Source organism: Chanos chanos, chromosome 3, assembly GCF_902362185.1.
Source record: "Chanos chanos chromosome 3, fChaCha1.1, whole genome shotgun sequence".
NCBI classification, from domain to species: Eukaryota; Metazoa; Chordata; class Actinopteri; order Gonorynchiformes; family Chanidae; genus Chanos; species Chanos chanos.
This window is the reverse complement of record NC_044497.1, coordinates 20056209-20081500: the sequence shown is the minus strand read 5'-3', so window position 1 is coordinate 20081500 and position 25292 is coordinate 20056209. Positions and strand designations below refer to the sequence as shown.

Sequence of the window (25292 nt, the reverse complement as noted above, 5' to 3'; positions counted from 1 at the left end):
CACTAAATGGAACCAAATGTCATAGCTATAGGTCATGGGACCACACACAGAGTGGACAGGCAGGCATGCCTAACTGTCCTGAAACATGAAAATTAGGTAACATTGCCCCCCCCCCCCCCCCCCCCCCCCCCCAAAAAAAAACCTGTATGTCAAGTTCTTCAACATACAACCTAAGGCTGAGTTCTGAGTGTGACATTTGATACAGGTCAATATTGATTCACGCAGAGCAGTTTGACTTCACAAGACAGCATATCTGTCCTCTGGACAGAGCCCATTATGCCTCTCAGGGTTTGGAGAAAGATTTATTATTCTAAATCTTGACAGCAACACCTTGTTTTCACAAAGAAATCTAACCTGCCCAAGTCTTCAGTCTTGTTCCATGCTGTACCCTGGGCACACCTGTTTGATTAGGTCTAAATAAAGACAAATATGCTTGCGCATTTTGTCAGTAGGCCCACTGGGGCTAAGTAATTATTTTAATCACTTGAGAACAGCCTCAAATGAAACATGTACAAACACATACGCAGCTGAGAGGAACAGCATCTGGAAGCAGCATCACTAAAAAGTTTCGAGATTTAATTTGAAAACTCTACCGGGCTTAAATACACTGTCAAATGATTTTCTTTATTATTTTTTTTTCAGAATTTACTTATTGACAGATAAATGTTTTGAAGTGGTCTGAACTGACTGTAATATCAATCCAAGCACCAAAGAAAATCTATAATAAAAATTCATTGAGGGAGGAAGTTGCAAACTGTAATCATTTGGAATATGTAATACACATTGTTTAGGAGAAGAGGTGTAGTGTCTTTATGAACATCAGCTGTGTTGTTGGTTGTAGTCCACAGTGGCCCACCCAGAAAAAACCCTGCCACGGAACCTCCTCAGCACAATTAATAAGTGGAATCTAGAACAGACGTCAAAGGGAAACAGAGAGACCTTCACTCTTTTGAGATGCATAGCAAGTAAACTTGGCACCAGAATTTTGTTGATTGCAGTCCACTGATGTGACCATTCTGAGCTGAAAGTTCCATCAGGCCTTTGCACGCTAACCCACCCCTCCCTCCTCTCACCCCTACCGCTCGGGTTCTCCAGAGTCACATGAGAAGCAGCTGGAGAGGGAGTTAGATGCTAACAGCGGGTATGTGCGAGTGGACTGGGTCAGTGGATGGTGTGTGAAAGCGGGCGGAACTCCCGTCGGCACAGACGGGCTCCCGCCAACTGGGCGTGGTGATGTCACCCAGCACGGTAATGTGACACTCCCTGTGCTGGTCTGGCGTCAAGACCATTTGAAAGAAATAAAAGAAGGAAAACACATGTGCCTTTTTTTTTTTGGCCATAAGCATTTTTTTTCTGTCTGCTGGATTCACTTGATTCTCACTCAGCTGGTTATAAAAACAAACAGCACTAGCTGAATGTAACAGGGCTGTGCTGGTCAGGAACAGCCCGCTGGGCCGCGTTCTCACGGCTCAGTGGCGTGGGGATAGCCATAATGGAGAAATGAAATGAATGAAAACCGTCACTGGTCACGGTAGCATTGTCAAGGTTTGCGTGAGTACCTGAGAGTGACAGAGCTGGGGATTTTTTTTTTTTGCTAATACTTTGCAAAATCAGCAATGTTCCTTTCCCTGGAAAAACATACTGAAGTTATTTGTGAAAGAATCCTGTGGCCATGCCGTAAATCGGACTTCCGTTGGGAGGGGGAGAGGGAGGGAAATGTTGTCTCACGGAGTGACGTATCCACTTCTGAAGTGCACAGAGTTCAAAATAGTTAAGTTCTCACAAAACTTACAAAAAGACAAATGGACCAGTAGTTCTTATTACAGATATGTATCTTAAGATCATCTAAAGAGAAACTTTATGCTGATGAATGAGTGAAACATATAAGAATGCTTTACTTAAAACACTCATATCGACTGCTTTAGTCTGCCTGGATGTATCTGAAGAGTTGGCGTGCAGAGCTAGGAGTGTCGCTCACACAGGATTGTTCACAGAAGATTGCTCACAGTTGTTTCAATACAAGAGAATTCTTGACTTCACAGAAAAAAATTATGTATGGGAGGTTAGCACATGTTGTTAATTTTCTGAGAAGTGTTGTTTATATTAAAACAAATTAATGAAGCGCTGCAGCTATGACACCGAAGTCATGTAAAGATGAGGTTTCTTTGCAGAGTTTACAGTGGTGTTACTATTCATTATTTTGTTGAAATGAGATTGAAGCAGTGCGTAAAGGCCATTGATTAAACATCAAAGTGTGATCTGAACTCCTGTTTAGGTTTTCAGTTACATGTGATCATGTTACAGACCTGTGGCTTATGGTTAAGTTATGTAATTAACTCATCAGTCAATTAATTTAATTAGTTCATTTTCATCTTCACCCATATTGTGCGAATATCTCTCATCCAAAATGAATTTGATAGCTAACAATGGACATCCCTTCAGCTGTGTTTAAAAATGAAAGAAGAAAATTGGCCTCATCAGTATTATGCATTTTAAGCACTGCTGGCTGGTCTACTGCTTCTCCTGACACACACGTGCCAAACCTGCACCAGTCAACCACAGGGGCTGGCTCTAATAGTGGCAACCTCATGCTTCAGTTGTCAGCCAGTCTCTGAAACCTGTTTATTTACTTGGGATTTTATACGAGAAAATTCATGACTGCGGCAGCGATAATCACGACTGCTATCCGCCAAGTGCGCCATGAATTACCTTGAGCGTGTCACTTACCCATTGATTTAGACAAAGGAGTCCCACATGTCCCAAGGAGCACACAGACACAGGGCATGGTCAGAGACTGTGACCGTCACTCTGGGTGACCCACCGCGGAGTAATGGATTAGGAGTGATTTTAAGTTTCAAACAGTGGTCAAAACTCTACACACAAAGCCTCTTTTATTTTTGTTGATTTAAAGATGCCCTCCACCCCTTGTGAGACATTACATGAAGTCCACATGTTTTCAACAATGAAATGAATGCTCTAATGGATCTAGTTACTGATGCTTTCTAATCTTAAATTATTCTGTTGCTGGTGTTTTGTATTCAGGTTAGCTGGTCCCAAAGGTCTTGCCAAACCACCAGTATCCTCAAAAATACTCCACAGCTTCACTCTTCAACCTTACTCACAACAACACTGCACAGTTGCATGCTACAAACTTACTGACCTTGTGAATAGCTATCTGGGCCCATTGACCGATGTGATACAAAAATGCTGTAGAGTTAAGGTAATGTTTTGTCCTTGAGGACCATGTAGTAGGTTTGCCTTGTGCTGTGGACAGACGTCTATATGGCTGCTTATTGTTTAGATGTGGGTCTTTTCATATCACAGTACACACAGCACACAAGAGGAATCACACTGGATGTTTTTAATGTCAAGTCAATGCAGAATGAGTGGCATTGTAGGCAATGTTTGATTCCTGTGTGGTTAAAACATTGTGTTTTGTTTCTCTTTAGAGCTCACATTTTATGTTATAAAGGAACAATTCAGGAACTCTCCACGCCTGAAGAGAGAGGGCTGGTAGTAAACTCCGCCCTTACAAAATACATTCTGTGCCCAAGTAAGCCAGATCAGTCAGACTTGGTATGGATTACTGATTACATAAAGTGAGAAGACACCAACTGATTCCAAGAGAACTCAAAGCCATCTTGAATAATGTTTTAATAATCGCTCCACATTTCTGGGGTGGAGTGTGGGGCAGGGGTGTGGGCGGGGCAGGGTGTGTGTGGTGGTGAATGGTGTGTGTGGGGAGGTGGGGGTTGGTCTAGAGATTGGACCATGCCAATTTTCCATGGGGCCATTCCGTGACAGTAGCCGCCGGTGTGTCATGGTGTTGGCAGCTCAAGGTCAGGGTTTCAGACTGGTTTCCCCCCATCCCCCGTTCTCCCCAGGAAGCAGCTGCGTGGGGCCAGCCGCTTAAAGGCCTTGGAGCCCAGGTCTCTGAGCCAGGCTTTGGCTTCAGCTCTGGCCGCTGTCACTGTGCCCTCAGGGGTATAGGTTTTTCGCCTGGTCCTAAATGCCACATTGAAAATCGAGTGAGACATTTTGGCTCATGAGCATTCTTTGCCAGAACAATTCCTGTTCCAGTGCTGAGCCTTCTGTACAATGGACTCTGTTCTCTCTCTGTCTGTGGGCTGACTAGTGAAGAGGTTTGTTCATTAAGGGGTATAGAAAGGAACTGAAATGGGATGGGACAGCAGGCAACTGGTAGATAACAAAAGATAGTATTAATCAGGGACAGGGACACACAGAGAGCCTGTTTCAGACTTCCATACCACATCATGTCTGACTAAACAGTCCATGCCATTTAGTGTGACTATGCTGAAGACCAGGCAAGGGTGCAGTGCCTGTTTATTTCCACAAACTGTTTATCTTCACTCCTCCACTCTTTCAATCTCTCTGTCAGTTAAAAAGAATGAAGATGAAGGTAGATGGAGTGACAACAGTAGTGTAGTGAACAAAAAAGGGAGGTGCTACCGTCCGCCCTCCCCTTTCCCTGGGCTTCCGTGCGAAGGAAAAGGAGTCCCTGCTGTTTTAAGTAGAGAGAAGGCCCAGTCTCAACACTGACCATGTGGCAATGAGATCATCAGAGGTCTCATGGAGCGTCCCAGTGGCTTTTCCTCAACCACACAGTCTACAGGGGGAAAAAAAGAACTGGCAAAAATGGATAACTGAAGAGAATGCCGGCAACTCCAGTGTGCTGGTCTTCGAGGTAAAGTGGAAGGAAAAAAGAACACGCTCTGTAAAAATAGAGCATACATTCCTGTAGATAATTACACCCAAATGTGAAGTCTTTAAGTCTGCCGCACTAAGGGCAGAGGGTTGCCTTTGTCAGAGAGGTCCTAATGATGACGGCAGCGAGTCTTTCCCTAGCGGCAGCATCGCGTGATCATACTGCTTCTCCTCACAGACTGTGTGAGGCTCAACAGCCTGTGGCAACATGGCACTGTGGGGGGGTGGGGGGGGGGGGGGGGGGGTAAGACAACTGTGGGGAAATAAGATGACTCCATCTAGCAAATGTCTGCAATCCAACACTTTACTGAAGTCTGTATCTGCGTGATTACTAAATAACTGCCTGATCAATGAGAATGAACAGATCCATGTGTCAGAAACGGTAATTAATTAGATAGCAGAAGGCTGAAGTGTTTATCCGTTGAGGGAGATCAACTGCTGGTATTGTTCCGTATCATAGCTAATTCATGACACTCATTAAGAACTCTGGACGGTTAGAGCCAAGGAAGTATTGGGTGACATGTTCCTCACTTTGGCTCCTCAGTGCCTCCTAATTCAGCTGGTTTCAACCATCCCTATTACTGATAATGGGATTTAAAATTAACGGATCTTGTTTTTAATACCATGCTTTTACCTCTCTCTCTCTCTATCTCACATGGTTCCAAATGTTCTACGTTCCCAGAGGAAGCAGAATTTGTAATGAAACAGAGGGGAGTGTGTCTGTCCCCAAACATTTTAGCAAATATGAGCATGTTTTCACCCTGAGGCTCCAGCAAAAACCATAAAGAACAGCATTAACAGCATAAACATCAACAAAAAGAAGAAGGAGAAAAAGAAGAAGAGGTAGATTAGAAGAGGTATGATTTTTGTTGTGAGGCAATAGTTTGAATTAACCAAAAACTGTGAGTCTCAAGTGTCATAATACGGTTGAGTAATGTTCATTTCCTAGTCAGAGTTCATCCTTCCTGGTCAACAGCACTTTCCCTAAGTGGGCTGTGAGAGACCCGAATGGTGCTGGTGAATCACTTGCCTGCACTGTAAAGGGAAATTAGGAGGTGGTATTCCAGTAAGTCATCTGTGAGAAGTCTGAAAAGTCTATCCACAAAAACACACTGCGAGACACTGGCCTGACTGTGTCAATACCAAGCAGCCTAAACAGGCGAGTTCACAAGTGAAAAACAACACTGTAAAATATTCTGCCTTCAGATTAAAGTCATTATTTTCCCTTTCAAAGCTGTGAGCTTATTGAAATGACCCAAATCTCATGTGCGTCATTTGAAACCCTTATGGAAATTCATACCTCATGCTCAACGTCTAATCTGTTCATTTAACGGTTACCAAATTTAGATTACTTGACTATCTGAAACAGGTTCAGTGGAAGAAGTGAGCAGTTAATGGCACAGATCTGAGAATCACATAATAATAACAAGACAACGTTGGGCCATTGCAAACCTGTCTGAAATGTGTGTGTGTGTGTGTGTGTGTGTGTGTGTGTGTGTGTTATTTATGAAATCAATAACCAAATCAAGGTCTGTTTATGAGATCAGACTGCTTCTGCAGTACTGTGCTAGCCTGTAAGGTCTTAGTGTGAATGTATGTTTGTAATCAGAGAGATCTATGAATAGTTTTTGACAGGCGTTTTTACAGCGTCACACATACACAAATACACACAAATACACACGCGCGCACACACACACACACACACACACACACACACACACACACCACAGATGCCCGCACTTCTGCTCTTTCTCTCTCTCTGTCTCTCTCACACACACACACACACACACACACTTACGGAGAAGTGGGTTAATGGGTGTCGATGTGTCAAACAATTCAGTATGTGAGGTCTACAGCTCAAGATTTTTTATAAGGCTGTAAAAAGCCAAACAGTCAGTCCTTTTGCCAAAGGAGCAGAAATAGATTTCTGAGTTACATCAGGAGACTAAGCCGTGACTTTAGTGGGAAACATGAAGAGGAGGAAGGACACACTAGATTAAGACAAAGGAAGGCCAGGCCTCACCCATCCCAGAGCCAGCCTTTATCTCAGGCCTCACTGAGGCGGAAGAACAAGAAACAAATGAAATGTTTGAATCCCATTCTTTAGATGAATGTGTCAGAGGAAGCTTGTGTTTACTGTTGGGGGAAATGTAACTTCAGGATGGCAGTGAGTCAGAGAGCTGTTAGGAATGACACTGGCATGCCTGTCAGTCAGTAGTGTGTGTGAGAAAGACAAAATCCATTGGCCAGTTTCACTCTTAGGCAATATCGCACATCCTCTTCATGATGAAGACTTCGGCCTAGTGAGAGAATTAGTTCGTCTGTTGATTCTCTCTGTTCCCTTTCACAGGTCTTAGAGGTCAGATTCATAAAGCAAAACCATGAAGTGTTACTGTAAGATTTTCATTAGAGCATAACCAGGGACCTCTTTTTCTCTGCTTCACAGATGGCTTTTTTTCTTTTCTGTGTACTCTTGGCACTTGCCATTGCAGAATTATACTGCATCTAAAGAGACAGATCACTCTAATGATTAACAATTCTGTAATGCTTTCAGCTTTGATTGATCTGCATACATATATATATATATATAGAGAGAGAGAGAGAGAGAGAGAGAGAGAGAGAGAGAGATAGATGTGTGTGTGTGTGTGTGTGTGTATATATATATATATATATATGTGTGTGTGTGTGTGTGTATACACAGAAATAATGCACAGTGTATATGGAAATTTATTGAGTGCATGTGTGTGTGTGTGTAAGTGTGTGTGTGTGTGTGTGTGTATTTATGCATTCTTTTGTCTGATCTCAGCCCAGCTATATGATGACAGGCAATGTCTTTTTTTAAGCTGATGATTTTTTCCACACTTTAAGTGTTACAGTGGTTATGACAGCCACAGTCACACTGCTAAATCTTGTTACAGTAACCAAGACATGCACATACCCACAAACGCATGCACACACACATACACTGCATCTTTATTTAGATGTATGCCTAGTAAAAAATGTAACAGCAAAACAAAAATGTTATATTTGGACATACTGTCAAATATACAACTTGTCAAACTTACAATGCTGATGTAATACAAGTACAGTGCACAAGTGTAAACATCTAGAAATTATATTAAAGGCAGGATTTGAAAAAAAAAGGAAAAAACAGAAAGTGATGCAGGTATTAACAGTGAGTTCAAAATGGCAAATGTTACTGCAAAGAAGGCATGAAGAAAGTTTTGTTTCTCATCTCAATAAGAGAGAGAGAGAGAGAGAGAGAAAACAAAAACACAAAAAGAAAGATCCAAAAGAAACGGCTGTCCTTCTCTTCAGGTTAGTCTGGCCTCAATTTCATGGCACATTTAAAAAAAAAAAAAAAAAAAAAAAAAAGCCGCGGACCCAGCAGCCCAGCATATAATGAAGAATTAGGTTCCATTACATTGGCGAGTTAACCTTTGCTGAGAGCATTCATCACTTGCCAGCAGTCATCAATATTTAACAGCTGTTGTTATTACGAAATTCTTTATAGGCTAATGTGGCTTGCTGGTTTGCACGCAAGGCTTTGGCAGAGTGCCAGTAGGCTGTCAGAGACGCTGGGAGATTGACAGACTACTGGCTCGCGTGACAACAGTGCTTTTGGTCAGCCAGCTCCTGGCTCTTAAACAACTCTCTCTCTCTCTCTCTCTCTCTCTGGATTTAGATTTCCTGGCTAGGTTTATGTGGGGGGGGGGGGGGGGGGGCAGTGCAGGGGCGGTGCTGGGGGTGGAGACAGGCAAATAAGGTGGAATCCAGCCAGTTCCCCCTTTCTTTTTTTTGTTCTTTTTTTTTCTTTCTCTTTGCTTTGACAAAAGCTGTGTGTGCACGCAAGGACAGAGGGGGAAATGCTCAGCGTCTCTTGAAGTTGTTTTTTTTTTTTTTATGTCAAAACATGTCAGAGGCCAGAGGATTCTGCCCCAGCTAAGATCACAGCCAGGAGCCAAACCAACATTCCTCCATCTCCCAATCAGATGGAATAAAGCCCTGTATTAGAACCAAAGCACACCACCTCTGACATGTTCAATTTACCAAAAAATGAAAAAGAAAAATAGGAAAGGAAACAAAATGAAAGGAAGGGAAAGTTCCCCCGGACACTGAGACACTCAAAACAAATGAAAACTTTACTCATCCGAGCACTGATTAAATATTCAGAGTTTGTCATGTGTGTATTTCATTTCTCCTGTGTATGTATGTAGGAACCCATTGCTATGGTAGAATATTCATTGTACTCTTACACAAACAGGTCTGTAAAAAAAGATCATACAACAATAATGGATGTGTATGGACTGAAGGGAGTTGGAGGCCATGAGGGAGACAGATTGTGTCAATGTTTTGCCCAACACTTTTTTTCCTGCATTTGTGCTTGTAGATTGAACTTCACTCAGGTGAGATGTTTTTATGAAGTATAGCAAGTGTGTGTGTGTGTGTGTGTGTGTGTGTGTGTGTGTGTGTGTGTGTGTGTGTGTGTGTGTGTGTGTGGGGTGGGGGGGTGGGGGCAGGCATGAGAGCAGGTGGAAACAAAGAGGAGGGAGACATTTTGGACACCAGTGTGCTGTATCTTAAAACACCTCCCAGTCCCACCCTCTAATACCTACCACTTAACACAGTCGACTTAGCACAGTCAGGCAGGTCATGACGTCACCTCTGCATGGACGATGGGCATGGTGTGACGTGTCACAACAAAGGCCAGCTGACTGGGCCTTAGGGTTGGCCCATTCAGAACCCATGGCTGTGGAACATTTCCTATGAAACAAAGCCTGGTAAAGTGAGATAGGACGCGGCATCAAATTGCTTAATTGCTTGACCTTCCACACGTGCCACACTGGATGGTTCAGTAATTGTCCCCTGTGCCAGAATAGATAAAGATCATGCTCCTTCACCTCTGAGTCGTGAGCATGCTTAAAGAGGCTAATAATCAGACTTTTTGTCCTTGACTTGATCAGTGGAGAAGTCAAACATGCTCCCTTGTTGTCCGTATGTCAAGTCTGCTCTGTTTCACGCTGTTACGTTTATGTTTGAATCAGAATAGGCTTCGTCTGGGTGTGATTGGCAGGTTTTTTGGTGAAACCCAGAGGGAAAACATAGTCCCAGGTATTTGTCAGGGCTTTCTGATGAACGGAAAAAAAATGCCTTCAGACATTTACATAAGGGCTGTCCAAACACAAACACAGCTAGTTCTCAGAAAACACCTCCACCTGTCCTGGGCTTGGCTGGCCATTCTTTCCTCTCGGCGACCGGGATTATGGAGCTGCGGGTGATGAAGGAGAGGGGGAAGGAACGGTGGCGTGCTTCCTGGAACGCCACTCAGGTCTTTCCTGCTGTCACTCCTAGCCCTGAGCACACAGCGTGAATGTTCAGTGTCTGAGCGCCCAGGCATGACTTACTCTGTTTTCATAAAGAAAGGAGGGAAAGAAAGGAAATGAGAATGAATAAAAGCGCTGTGCGACAAGGAAGCAAAACTTCAATCATTAATCTTCCCATATCCTCTCTGAGACGTTTTAAAGATGTGTGCAGGTGACTAAAGGAGTACAGGAGAAACAGAAAGCTGTGAGACACACAAACGAAAGTTTGCAGATGTATTCTGTTTCGATTGTTGAGAAGTGGATGCTGGTGATGGCTAAGGAGACAGAGTGTTGTGTGAGAAAGTGGATCAGAGGGGTGACCAGAGAAGAGCCCCATCATATTCAGTCCCTGTCACGTTACAAGTATAAAAATAACAGAGGAATGGGGAGAGAAGAATAGCTGGAATCGATCTCATGCCGTGGCTGGAATAGCGTTGGGGAAAATTGTCAGGAGTCACGAGAGTGCCTGGCCCACATTACACTAGCAGAAAGAGCAGTGTCTGTGTGTGTGTGTGTGTGTGTTTTAGGCACTATGGGAAATATGCCTGAATTAGTTATTTTCCCAATCATGAATGTCCAAAATTTCACACTCAGCAAATCCATGAATACTGTAAATAGACTTGTCACCTTTTCAGAAAATATACAAATGATTCATCCCTCCAAGCAATGGCAGCGTGCATTTGTGGACCAGTTACCACTTTCAAAAATGACAAGATCTGACTCTTCAGTCGAGCATAAATCAGTATAAGAACTGATTCACGCTGCACACGGGTTCTAATCCTTTCCACACTGTCATCAGCGAGGAGAGGGCTTTGGGCATTAACAGTGAGGGTAACAGGGAAGCCAGTCTTACTGTGTAGCCTGGGATATCTGAGAAACATGAGAACTTTAAGGAGCTTTTCATGCCAATCACATTGGAAGATCGGATGTTCTGAAAGCCTTTCAAAAAGGTTTTTTTTCCCCTCCCCAAAATAAAGAAGGAACCATGTGGCAGTTTCGTGTTAAATGAATCCTGTTAAGTCTTGAAAACCAACACTGGCATACTTACATTCTCCTGCTGAGCACTTCTTAGCACAGGGATTGTAAGCAGGAAAACGTTAGCACAAGTTCTTTACATCTTCCATATGGGAATGTCCTGATATTTTTCAGCATTGTACTTTTAGGACTCTGGTTTTAATTCAGTCAAATTCTGCTTTTGGACACTACGTTTTAATGTGTTTATTCCTTAACCTGTGTTGTTATCCATTTTTTCATAATATTTAACAGTTTAAAAGTGGCCCTCAAAGTCGAAATATGTTAAATTAACATTTCATCGAGCTGATCTTCTCTGTTTTTTTTCATGGCTTATGGTGTCAGCGTAAATGATTGTGTTATATGACACTTTTATACAAACAGGAGTGTTCTGCCTTCGTTGGCTCGGTTTAGGACTAGAGTTTTTTGAACATAGTTTTTCCTGCTTTAGGAACAATCTCTCTGTGCAGTTTATTAAGGCTCCCTCTGTGCAATGGGATTATTTGGCAGTACAGCAAATCATCTTTGTGATAACTATGGGGTTTTTTTCCTCTGCCCTAACAGCCAATCAGGAGAAACCATCTCGGAAACATGTCAGCCCATCCTCCATTAATGAGGTTAGGAAGGAGAGCCTGCCGTCAGAGCCGAGTGTGACGGAGAGTGAACTCCTACTGGAGGTGAGTGTGTGAAAAATGGGCCAAGGTTGTAACTCATAAAAGTCAGAATATCTTTAGCCACAGAGGTGCTCGTAAAACTTTCTTGTTTGGATGTCAGAGAAGCAGGGACGAGTAAACACACAGGTAAATTGTAAGTTCCTGGCAGGGAATGAGTCATTGCATTATTCTCATCTGTGCTTTAGTGCATGACAGCGTATGCTATACATAGATTTGAGGCTGATGAGGTGATGCTGAGGTGATGCTAAGTAAAGAAAATACAACAGTGGTGTAAGGAGCTCTGAAAATCTTACTGAAGTAGAAGAATCATTTCTTCAAAGAGATTTCACTTAAGCAGAAATAAGGGTACTCATCTAGAAACCGGTGACTGGGAATACTAGAGTACCTTGTCACAAATATAGCCCAGGCAGCAAAAAAAAAGTCACCTAACCTTCCCATGGTAGTTGTTTAATCCAGAGACAATTTTAAAGTAAGTTAAAATATTACATCTATATTTTGCAGTTACGTTTCCCAAATCCAACAGTTTGAACAGTTAATTTCCCCAATGTCAGTAATATTTGGTGCAATCTTTCTTTTCAGACAAATGTCACTGTACCCTTACAGCCAAATTAAATTTTTGTTTTTCTGTGAGTACGCTTCATTATTTTTAGCGGTTCTATTCAGCTAACTGTGGTCTCTAGACTCAGGCTGAGTGACAGAAATTACTGGTAATTTGGCATTTCATTGTACAGTGCAAACAGCACAGACTGGAGGTGATTGACTGGAATGTCGCAGTCACAGACTTTGTTAAAAGACCCACTCAACCAAAATGTACTCAAGTAAAGATACTGTCATTCCAGAATGCTCTGAAAGTTCTAAGTCCTTAAAACAATGCAGTAACGATTTTTTTGTAAAAAGTGTTTTACTCTGTATAGTTCATTTAATAGTGCTTGGGTGAACATAATGTGAACACAATTCAGTTTAAATGAAGGCTCATTTTATCATCGCTATGTTTTGCCACTTATTGCGTGACTTGAGAAACCACTCAATTCGACCCACTGCCCTTCTGAGGGGGGCCGGCGGAGGGTTGCCACGGAAACCATGTCCCCTGAGGGGATGAGGATCCCGGAGAATCCCCCACCCCAGCCCCTTTTCCGCAGATGACTCAAAAACGGCTTTATTTTCAACATGTCGTGACCTTGCAAATGTGCCTTTGATGTCTCCTGTAACAATGTAAAAGAGAAGGAAAACAGCCAGGATGTGAGTTTTGCAGTGGGAAAAGTCAGCCGTGCTCTTTTCTCACTGAGACCAACTTTGGGCTTCCGAACGCAGCACACAGATTCCTGGCAGTGGATGTAAATATGCCTCCCAACGCTTTTAGGCTCAGATCTCTAACATGGCCTTCATCGCTGAAGACGTTGGAGTATAGTGTTCCAAGAACAACACGAAAAATGCTTTTTTCAAGCTCCACGGTGAGCAGGTGCAAGTTTTCCATTACCTAATCCTTTCGGAATTCTGTTAGCCAGGGAAGAGAGGAATGCTGCACAACAGTACACCAACTTGTGAATTCCCCCTTTCTGCCTTTTTCCATGCAAAACAAAAGCAGACAGAAGTGTGAGTGAAAGAAGGGCAGCTGGTCTGAAGTCAGATAGCATCTGATTACGTGTTCATGCACTCAGGATGCTTTCTAGCATCAGAGAAGTCATTGGCAGTACCTGTTCCAGTTCTGCTGCCTCCTGACACTGCCGCTAAGACAGCCGCAGGCTGAGAAATGTTTCACACCAGGAAAACTGACACCCCTTTTCATAGAACTATGCGCTGTCCCTAGCCAAACACATCTGATTCCAATACATGGACGCCTCCCAAAAGCTTGATTAGCTGAGACCAGTGTGTTAGATTAGGGCTGGAAAGAATGCTGTGCAGTGCCGGGCTGGCTACTGTCCTAGATGAAGAAGTTAGCAGAAGAACACGCAGAGGGAAGACAGCAGATAAGATTGATGCCCCAAAAAGATTACAGTCTATTTACCATTCAGAGACGGTTCATCGTCTCAATAAACGAATGTCCAGTCGGCCTTAATGCATAGTCTGTGTCCCTCGTTAACACACAGTGTATGTCACTCCTTACCCTCCTTAATGCACAGCCTATGTCTCTCATTAACACACGGTGTGAGTCTCTCCTTAACACACAGCTTCTGTCGCTCCTTAACAAACAGTCTGTGTCTCTCCTTAACCCACAGTCTGTGTCTCTCCTGAACACACATTGCATGTCTCTCCTTAACATTCAATCTGTGTCCCTCCTTAACACACAGTCTATATCTCTCCTTAACACACAGTGTATGTCCATCCTCTTTAAAACCCTGCTGGGGAATTCCAGATTCAGAAGCCCCCTGCCACACAGTATTTAGACCTGATACATAAAGCTGTCAACAGCCCCAATGCAGAACAATGAGTCTGGACTTGTTTGGAGATAAACCATTTTATCACCCAAGTCTGGAGGGCGAACCATTTAGGTTGAGCACACCTCCCACCAGAACACTGAGATGTGATGCTGATGTCAGCTGAAATGGGCTTTTGGTGACTGATCTCCCATTGAATAAGTCAGGACTTCCCAGCTGCACGCTCAGGTCAACCTGTCAAACACGAAGCCCTTGATCACCTGAACCAGATGAGTAAGTGGTGAACTAAGTGAAAAAAAATAGTGTGAGAAGGGCTGGTACAAAAGAAGAGAAGGGAAAGCTTCTGCTTTTATTACTCATATGTTTGAAAATACTATGGGTGGCCAAAGGGTTAGAGGTGCAAATTTCACAGTTTAAACTGTCTGCCACAAACGGCCTTAAAAAACCTTTTAGGAAAACAGCACTCAAACTATTGTAATTAGAGCACAGGCTTAAACACAAGTGCATAAACCGGTGTGTCTGCCGCATGCGCATGCATGCAGTGGGCTGTACATTGTACATTCCTGCATAAATCATTTAAAGAACATGTCTATGGACCTCTGTTTCATTCTGATTTAAAGTTTACTCAGTGGACTAATCTTGTGTAAAACCGGACTAAGCTGTGAAATGTTTTTAGTTGATGAACATTTGAGTTCACTGAGTGCAGTGTCTGTACAAACCCTGAGTAGACAAACACGTAAGATCAGCTGACCCAAACAGCTAGGGACGCACAGCAGTTTTGGAAAATGAAAGACAGAAAGAGAGGGAGGAAAAAAGAGACAGAGAGAGAGGGAGGGAGGGAGAAAGACCATCCTGACCTGGTCTGTCTCGCATTAAACTGAAGGTGACAGGGGCTGGCAGGAGCGAAGCGCGAGTCACGCGATCGTCGGGGACTTGGCTGCAGAACAAACGCGCTGGCGAGTCATAAACTCCAGTTTGTGGAGCCAGGCCCAGCGTTTCCCACCATCACCCCGCCACCCCCTCACCCCGCCCCTCCTGCCCCTTTTCATACACACACTGTCCTTAAGTATGAGGAGACTTCTGTGTTTGTGCTGTGCGAATTCTGAATTCAGTAGTTGTTAAATGCTTGCGAAACTCAACACAACCCACACTTTCCCACTAAGAGCAGTTAAACCCATGACCACTGTGGGGCTCGTTTCAAACTGTGGCTTCATGGACTCTGCTCCGTGGCGTTATGCAAATGTCGTCTCTGTAAAACTGCAACGACGCGAAGGCCACAGAATTACTCAGAGCGTCAGTGCAGGACACAACATCCATCAGTCTCCACTTTGATCCATACATAGCTTAAATATATTTCTCCACTAGAAAATCAACAGACACGCAGTCAGACAATGGTGAAATAGTTTATTTTATCAAAGCTTTCTCTTTAATCTGCTCAACCGCCACAAAAATCCAGCCAGCATTTCAATCCTGAACTATACCACATTTGCCATTAATGACCAAGAGTTAAAGCAATGCAGTTCTCCATGTTTCCCTTTCCTCTGAATGACAACTGACAAAGTCTCCCTCTGTTTTCCATGCAAATCTTCACACAATTAAAGTGATGGGCAAATGACTGGCAGGATCTCCATGTCTGATGAATTAGCCTTGACTCTGTAACGCCAGAGGACATGGACACTGGCTTCAGACATATCCCAGGAAATCTGTCCTGGCTTTTACTCTCAGTCTGATACTGATGCCCTGGCTCAGAACTTTCCATGCATGGGTCAAGCCTCATTGCCCAAATTATTCGGTTAAAATAAAGATAAGAATAAGAGGCCCTGGTATGTTTTCTGACTGTTTAACAGGAAAACTGTTTTATTTTATAAAATACACAGTAAAGCCTTTTTTTCCACAGTCCTTGACTGGTTTTGCGCTGGTTGTGAGCAGCGATGGAATGGTGTTCTACGCCTCCTCCACTATTGTGGACTACCTTGGCTTCCACCAGGTATGTCGCTTTCATTTTCATGTTCACACGTTGTTTTATTGTGTTTCAATACGGCCTTTTGAGCAACCTGACAGCAGTACATTTAGACTGCTTACATGTTCTTAACTTTATTCTAAGTGAAATATGAAGGTGTCAGACTCTTACTGTACTAGTCTACTGAATCATGCACATTATCGCTGGACATTGATTATGACTGCATTAATAGTGAAAATAGGAAGCATTCGTATATTCTATATGTTCTATATGTTTTGTATGCATTTATATATGTTATGCAAACACCTTACCTGTACCTTATATTTCCTTGTAGATAGTCCTATAATCTTTATTTTTATTTGTCTTCTCACAGCTCTAAAACAGATCAAAGTTATTTGTATTTATATTTTTATTTCATTGTCTCATTTAATTTCTTTGTTCTAACCAACAATTGCCGTCCAGTCTAAGGTGAAAGAGAACTAATATGTAAACAGCCAAGAGATGTGCAAAGGTCACTGAGGTCAGTGGCATACCATGAGAATGTGTGTCGTACAACTTGTTTTCATGAAAACATTTGTGTGAGGTAAAAGCTCTTGCTGACCCTTTCTTCAGGACAGAGCGAGAGAGTCACAGAGAGAGGGTGAAGTAAAGTCTGTCCTGCCAGGGGAGGTGTTCTAGACCAGTTCAGGAGGTCAGAGCAAGGTCAGACGACATGGACCATGCCTCTCTGCACAGCTACCGATTTCCCCGGTACCCTAAGCAGTGTCAATTATTGATGGCATTCAGCCGGGCATGCCCACTGACTGCCCCATAAATTATTTCCTCAAAACGATGAATAAAGTACTGTAGAACATCGCGGGGCAGGACTCCCCCTGGACGGAGTAGAGATCATTCCAGCAGACTGCCCCTCACTTGCACGTCACCACGGTGACGCTGCTGTTAAACAGAAATGGACGAAGAGCTGAGAGAGAGGGGACTGGTTGACAGTCGGCCAAACTCTTTAGTTTCATATCACTGAACATCCCCCTCCTCCATCCCCCATACACGTACAGAGGAGAGAACTGGGGGAGTGCACTTCCATTAAAAAGAAAGGAAAAAAGAAAGAAAGAAAAAGAAAGAGTGGAATTTTGGTTTAATGATTTACAGCAAAACAGCAAAACATACATATTTAATACATGGTATACTTCAAAACATATTTTGAAAAACAAACAAAACAAACGAGTTTTTTTCTTGTTTGTTTTAGAGATGCATCTAATGGAGACAATGGTGCATGAAGTAACAGTTGTTCTCTTCCTTTGGCTGGGTTATGTCATGAAAAGGGTTGTGTCTGAAACTCATCGTACCAAAACAGTTCACACAGATGACTTCCAATTACTTGCACTCTTTTAAGCCTCTTAAAGCTAATGTTTTTATGCTTAGCTCCCAGACACTGCACAAAATAGACAAATGAAGATGGCAGAGGGAAAAACTGTATAGCATAAATAAGTTGCTGAAGGGGTGGTGGAATGTTGAGGGGTGACACCACAAGAAAGACTGAAAACGGCAGTGCTGGCCTTTGATCCAGTTAGTGACGTGGCAATTATCTCTTTCTTTCTCTCTCTCTCAAAAAAAAGAAACGCTTGGGTTGGGCAGAACATTACGTTTTTCTTTTCTTTTTTTCTTTTCTTTTTTTTTTTTTTTGTTCTCCTCCTTTTTTCTTTAACTAGCAAATCTAAGACAACAGACACCAGATCCGTCTGTCTCTGGGTAACATGGTGGCGCTGCTGTGCTTCTCGTGCAGTCGAATTGTTTTGCAAGGCAAATGTTCAAAAAGCCTTGCGTGCCGCCAATGTGGAAATTACGGGGGAAAGGTTGAATATTTTAGAGGGAATCTGTCATTTCTGACAGAAAGCACAGCTATTGCTGGAAAGAAAGAGGAATTACGAATGTGGGCTTGGTTTTTTTTATGCTTTTTTTCAGTCGGGCAGGGCGGGGCTGGGCTGCACTGCTCCTTAGCAGATGTTGTCATGCAATTTTAGACAAACAAGATAGCCCCCACCACCTCAAGGCCCCAAACACCAACCGCTGCCTAGCCCACAGCCCTGATTGTCTGTATAGTGTTGGACATAGGAATTCCAGCCATGAAAGAAAGGGAAGAATCTTAAACAGACAGAGAAATTTACAAATAGGGCATCTGATAAACCACATTGAATTTAATAAGCTATTTGTCTGATATGATGTAGAGGCAGTAAATAGGTGACTGAGGATGTTGTAGTCTTATGCGGTGTGTATGTTACCCGTGATAACATGAAGTTCATAAAGTCATCACCTTTTGTGTCATTAAAACTATCCACAAAAATAATCATAAACAAACATGGCCCCATTGACTAGCCAATCACTTGCCAGCGTGAAAGTGAATGAGTTGTCAGGAACAGTTTGCTGGCAAACGCTTGCAGCCTCAGCCACCCCCCACCGGCTCGTATGGCTTTAGACTTGGCTCACTGGAGCGAATCCTGGGGTTAAGTGGAAAGGGCACTGTTGTTTGCAAATGTGGAGTTGGAGCCTTAATCATTATCGAATGGTCAAGCCCTTATGTGTTCTCTCTCTGTGTCTCTTTGTGTTTTAACAGACGGATGTGATGCACCAGAACGTCTTTGATTACATCCATGTGGATGACCGGCAGGAGTTTAGAAGACAGCTCCACTGGGCCATGAACCCCACACAGCAGGTGGCCTCCAGCGACCATCATTCAGTGTCAGGGACTGGTGTGTATACAATCACTCCCAACACAGAACTAGGACAGTTCACCAAACTGGGACCACTTTCAAAGTGGAGCTCAAATCAACATCCATACTGCTATGACACATCTGCTGTCTTAAGTCTGTTTCATCTCAGATCAGTTATATAGAATAAATCAGAAATCAGATCAGAAATAAATTTGACTGGACCCATAACCAAAAATGATCAATTGTCCAGAAAACTCAGGAATTTTCTTTGTAAATGTGAATGTACCTTCTTTCTCAAAATGCTGCTCTTAAAGTCAGTCTATAAAATCTCTTGATAACTGATAATTACTTTTAATTATACCCTCTGTTCTGTTTTGGTTTGGTTTTTTGAGGAATATAGATGCTTTATAATGTAAGTTAAACAGTCTTAGTCTCTGATGAAATGACAACTAAAGCTGCCTTTCTCCTTATATATTGTTTATTTTCTCTTGTTTAAATGTTAAACACATTAGCTATAAAATGTGTCATAAGAGCTTGAAATACTCTTTTTTTATGTTCCCTAATAAAACAGTTCATGCTCTCCATCAGCCAAAATCTGGCCTGTGTTTGTGTGTTTGTGTTTTTCATAGGTGAGGATTTTGTTGTCAGCAGCCTCTTCCACTCCCAGGAGGCAGGTGGCATTCCACCGGAATACACATCTTTCCTGAATCGCTGTTTCATTTCCCGAGTACGCTGCCTGCTGGACAGCACCTCTGGCTTCCTAGTAAGTGGCGCTGCTTTTCACTGTAAACATAACAATAAGTCTATTGTGCATGGTGATAGAAACCTATCCTATGCCAGTCGTCTTCCGTCCCCACAATTTGGATTAGTCAAAGGCAGTGTTGTTGTCCCAGCCTGCCTGGACATTTTGTGAAGCTTCTGTGGACAGTTTATGAAGGTCACTATAAAAATATCCCTTTTCAACTACAGTTTGAATCATTCTCATATAACTTTGTTTGCAGTCCTCATGTGGAAAGTTTCCTCTTCGGGCACTGGCTTCTTTGTTTTCATGCGTCCACTCACGCAAGGGTGGCTTTTCTTACATGTTTAGTGGAAGTGTTTTACATTGCGGTGGCCATAAATAGACCAGTCCACTAAGAATCATAACTATCCTCAGATAGATACATTTACCAAGAGTGTTCATCCCTGAAAGCTTAGACCAGAATGGTTTGGATGCTGTAAACGAAAGCTTTTCGGCTGAAGGGGAGGGAAAACCACAGCCACTGGGTTCTGTTGAGTCCACAGAAGTGCCTCATGCTACTTGCTCAATTAAAAGCCAAGGAATGTGACTGACTACGGATAACAGCAAGGAGCATATGAATCAGCTTGCATGAATCAGATATCCTTCTGTGGACAAACAGTGTACAACTGCACAGCCTCTAATAATTTGTGGATTAGGTTCAGTGACAGTCATTGTGTGGTTTTGATTGGTCCAAAAATGAGTTAGTTGGAACTCTTGAGAATGGATTATGGTTGTCTAGGTTACTATCCTATGATTTCATTGTTAAATGTCTTTGATGTGCTTTGTAATATTCTCGAACTCTGATCTTTCCTAATATTTCGTGTAAGTGATCCCAAATTTTTATACCATTCCCATAAATAACACACATCAGTTCCTTATTTTAGTTCCTTAAAAATTGCTTTAAGTTCTGTCTTTTTTTTTCATAAAATCCCTTGAGACATTACAAGAATTTCATTTCAACATCACTTGCACATGGTTTGCACAAGCTCGGCTCCGGCTTGTTACTTTATGTTCCTACCTATTATTTGTTTGCATTTATTACACTTCAGCCTTGCTATTTGCATATACTGCTCCAGTAACAACAGATTGATTGATGCATATATGTGTGTGAATTCAGAGTATCTGTTCGTATGTATGCAGTGATTGTGGAACAAATTAACAAATGATCTATAAAAAAAACATTGCTTTCTAGAGAATGTCATTAATGGCCTTCTCTGTCCCTGTCAGACAATGCAGTTCCAGGGCCGTCTGAAGTTCCTCCATGGCCAAAAGAAGAAAACAGGGTCAGGTGCCACCATGCCCCCTCAGCTTGCGCTGTTCTGTGTGGCTGTGCCCCTGCTTCTGCCCTCTATCACTGAGATGAAGATGAAGGGGGCAATTCCACGGGCCAAATACAAGAATGGGGGCAGTGGATTCATCAGTGCATCAGAGCTCAGGTCAGACATCCATTATACACCCTGTCTTACAGTTCATCCTGTCCTACAGTTCACCCTGTCTTACAGTTCATCCTGTCCTACAATTCACCTTGTCTTACAGTTCACCCTGTCCTACAGTTCAGCTTGTCTAACAGTTCACCCTGTCCTACAGTTCACCTTGTCTAACAGTTCACCCTTGTCTTACAGTTCACCTTGTTTTACAGTTTACCCTGTCTAACAGTTCACCCTGTCTTACTGTTCACCTTGTCTAACAGGTCACCCCGTCTTACAGTTCACCCTGTCCTACAGTTCAGCTTGTCTAACAGTTCACCCTGTCCTACAGTTCACCTTGTCTAACAGTTCACCCTTGTCTTACAGTTCACCTTGTTTTACAGTTTACCCTGTCTAACAGTTCACCCTGTCTTACAGTTCACCTTGTCTAACAGGTCACCCTGTCTTACAGTTCATCCTGTCTTACAGTTCACCTTGTCTAACAGTTCGCCCTGTCTTACAGTTCACCTTGTCTAACAGTTCACCCTATCTTACAGTTCACCTTGTTTTACAGTTCACCCTGTCCAACAGTTCACCCTGTCTTACAGTTCACCTTGTCTAACAGGTCACCCTGTCTTACAGTTCACCTTGTCTAACAGTTCACCCTATCGTACAGTTCACCTTGTTTTACAGTTCACCCTGTCTTACAGTTCACCCTGTGTTACAGTTCACCTTGTCTTACTGTGTGCCTTGTCTATCAGTTCACATTGTCTTACAGTTTGCCTTGTTTAACAGTTTGCCTTGTCTAAGATCACCTACCATCTGTTACTATACATCTGTTACAGTTTACATCATCTAACAGCTTCTATACCTTTCACACAGCTCATCTTCCATCTTATACATCTCTTATACAATTTATATCATCTAACAAACAGCTTATACACCTCTCCTACAGCTCATCTACCATCTTATACATCTCTTATACAATTTATATCATCTACCAGACAGCTTACACACCTCTCCTACAGCTCACCTGACATTTACAGTGCATTTACATTTATTTTTGTCTAAAGTGACTTTATACATCTGTTACATAGTTTACATAATCTAACAGTTTATACAGAAGACATATCATAGTTGTTTGTGTGCTGTTGCATGTAGTAAATCTGTGTGTTATCTCTGCTAAGTTTGAGGGTGAACCTTGAAATGACTGTGACTGAACTAGGTTTTGCCGGACACAGTGCAATAAATGGCATATTTATGTGGTCTACAACAGCATGTAAAAAAGTCATGATTCTTCCAACAAATGGGTGGAGGGTTTTAATACCATGTTGTCATATGTAGCAGTAAAGTGGTAGATTCCTACAGACAGTAATTTCCATTTCTGACTTTGATTACATGCCAAGAAATTTAATGCTTTTAAAAATTGCTCTAGTCCATATCATTGTGATGTTTTACAATACGACAGAGGGCTTTGCTATTGGCTCACAGTGGATGCATATGACGTGATTAAAAATGTACTAGGCATTTGTCAGAGAGAGAATTGACAACAGATGTGTTCATATTATGAGGAGGCTTGTGCATACACGGATATGGGCACAGCCTGGCCCTGATCTGTACCACTCAGATCAAAGAAGACTTTCCTGATCAGAGGACTGAGGCTTAATGTTTATATAACTGATTATATTACCAATGAATACAACTATATTTATCAACACAGAACAGTTGTGAGCTTCTGTGAATGCAAGTTTATGAGAGAGAGAGAGAGAGAGAGAGAGAGAGAGAGAGAGAGAAGTAGTAACCTCCAAGGTGGGTTTTCCACAGTTAGGGATTAAGTGCTGTTCTAATTGCTAATTAGAAGTTAAATGTACTGTTGCTATAACATAATACATTTGACAAAATTTTTGTTGAATATAAACTTACATTATGTTTATGGAGATACATTTTGAATACAAAAATAGGTGGAACCTATGGTGAGATCAGCGACCGACTACCAAATCAATCACAAGTCAGATTGCAGCATGTGTACAGAATCTGGTTTCCACCCCACGCTGCTGGCTCTGAACGATGGACCACTAGAACATGTGTTATCAGTGAATGTTTGAAATACAGGAGACAAAGAGGGCGATGGGGATACACAGCCAGAGCGTGGAGTCATCTCAGTGTTGCCTCTTAAATCAGAGGTTTTGAGCTGATCCCACAGCAGTTGGAACAGAGTTCTTTTCATCTGCCTGAATGCATGAGGTCACTCTGGATCAGGCAGTTATGATGAGCCCTGGGCTAAGATTTACATCCTAACAGAAATGGCAGAGGAAGAGAACCAGAGCTCAGCTGGCCAAGTGCACAGCAAAACTGGCACACTATGAGTTGTGTATGACCCTACTTCCAAGCAAAATATTTGACTGATGCTGAGTCCACAAATAAACATTTAAAAGGCTTTTTTCTGGTTGTTACAAGTATCACTGTGTGTAATTTCTAATCTGAAAGACCATAATGATGCTCTGCTTTCGTGACCAGTGGTTGCCAGCCCTTCTTTTGCCAGGACTTTGTGTCAATTCTAATCTAATATATCTGGTGATATTATGCAGATACTCCTTAGAACAATGATTAGCTGTAACAGGTTTGATAAATTAGGTCTGGAAGAAGATAAATCTTAAAAAGAAGCTTTGGCCTCCACTGGTTCAGATTTACCACCAATCCTTCTGTGGCAATACATGACAGGTTACCGTCTGGCTTTAGCCAAATATTGATAGAGGGGAAAAAAACAGGTAGTGCATGGAAACATCACCATCTCAATAACTTTTCCCCATATTTTTGAGAAGTACCTTGTTAAACCTTTTAACATAAATATTGATGTGAATGTATCAGGAACCTGACTCTTGCTTTCCCTCTGTTTGTTTGCTGACCTGCAGTGACAGAGAGGATCATGGGAGGAGGAACTCCATGATGGGTGACAGAGGAGATTCCCTACTCCTAAACTGCTCCATCCCTACAGGCCCACTGCGCCAACATGCCCCATGGACACCGCTCTCCAAAGACAACGTTAAGTACAAGAGTGAAGCATTCTACGGACAGGATGAACCCCTCAATTTCTGCAAGTCATCAGCAGGGGGTCAAAGAATCACCAATCTCGACAACTCGTGGATCGTGAGAGATAATTCGGGGGCTATCCGAACTAACCTGTTTGCCAACAGCAGGTTGGGCAAGGTTGGCCATTATGGAAAACCCTACAGGATGTCTCCGAGTTTCCACGGCAACAGGGCTGAGGTCTTCATGCCAAAGCTTTATGGGAGCCTGCAGCAGGCTGGGCAAGCAGACGGCTATTGTGTGGACGGCATTAAGAGTGAGAACGGTTATGAAGAGCACCCCGAGTGCTATGGCGGACGCCTTATGGCTGAGGTGCCTATCAAAGTGGAGCAGGACTCGGACTCCGAAAATGGCTGTGATGTCTATGGCCGGCCGTGGGGGTGCCGTGAGCGCTACAACAGCGGCGGGGGTAGTTACGATGGCCTTCAGGTGAAGGCGGAGGACGGCTTCTACGAGCAGTACTCACCCTGCCAAAGGGCCAAGGCTAACAGTGGGCCAGCATTCAACGGCCAGTACCAGACCACATGTGGCAGTATGAACCGGCCCCTCAAATGTGTCCTGAACAAGGAGTCAATGCAGCTCAGCCCCCACAGGCTGGCACACCCTGACCAACTGTGCAGCACCCAGAGCACCAACTGCATGGACAGCTATGGTAGCAGCCTGGAGCACAAGGGCTACATGCAGCCAGACTACAAACAGGGCTACGAGTTCAAAGGTCAGGGATTGCTCCACACTATAAAGCGAGAACCCATGGATTCGCCACCCTGGCATGACAGCGGGCGTGACATGTGCCCAAGTGGCATCCAGCGGAACATCATGCCGAACTGCGTGATGAGCACAGAGCAGCACAAAGCCAACCCCTATATTTATATGCAATAGTGTGGATGGAAGTGGCCACTGATCTGCTTAAGTGCTTGGCAGATGTGTTAGCATTACTTAGTCCGGTACAGGAAGCTGCCCCCCACTGTGTTAAAACACGTCAGTCAGTCAATGGTAGTCATCGGTGAAACAGAATAACAAACCAAGCAATAGTTCTAATCTGTTCAAACCAAGCAATAGTTTCCACATTAACATTTAATTATTCATAGAGTAGCTCTACAATTTGGGATGTTTTATATGGAAGTTATACTCAGAAAGCACTTTTCTACACTTAATGTTCACTGCTTTCTATTTGAATGAGAATGAAAACTATTGAGACCAATCTT

General features: G+C 42.9%; 1 protein-coding gene across 1 annotated transcript in view; it reads left to right on the top strand.

Annotated features, from left to right (window-relative positions):
• ahrra (aryl-hydrocarbon receptor repressor a) overlaps positions 1-24966 on the top strand; it is a 55291-nt gene extending 30325 nt beyond the window's left edge. The window contains exons 3-8 of the mRNA XM_030769579.1: positions 11664-11776; positions 16046-16135; positions 18717-18852; positions 19443-19576; positions 20822-21030; positions 23913-24966. Coding sequence (XP_030625439.1) covers positions 11664-11776; positions 16046-16135; positions 18717-18852; positions 19443-19576; positions 20822-21030; positions 23913-24966 — 1736 coding nt within the window. The remainder of the gene's footprint in view (positions 1-11663; positions 11777-16045; positions 16136-18716; positions 18853-19442; positions 19577-20821; positions 21031-23912) is intronic.
• The last annotated feature ends 326 nt before the right edge of the window (positions 24967-25292 follow it).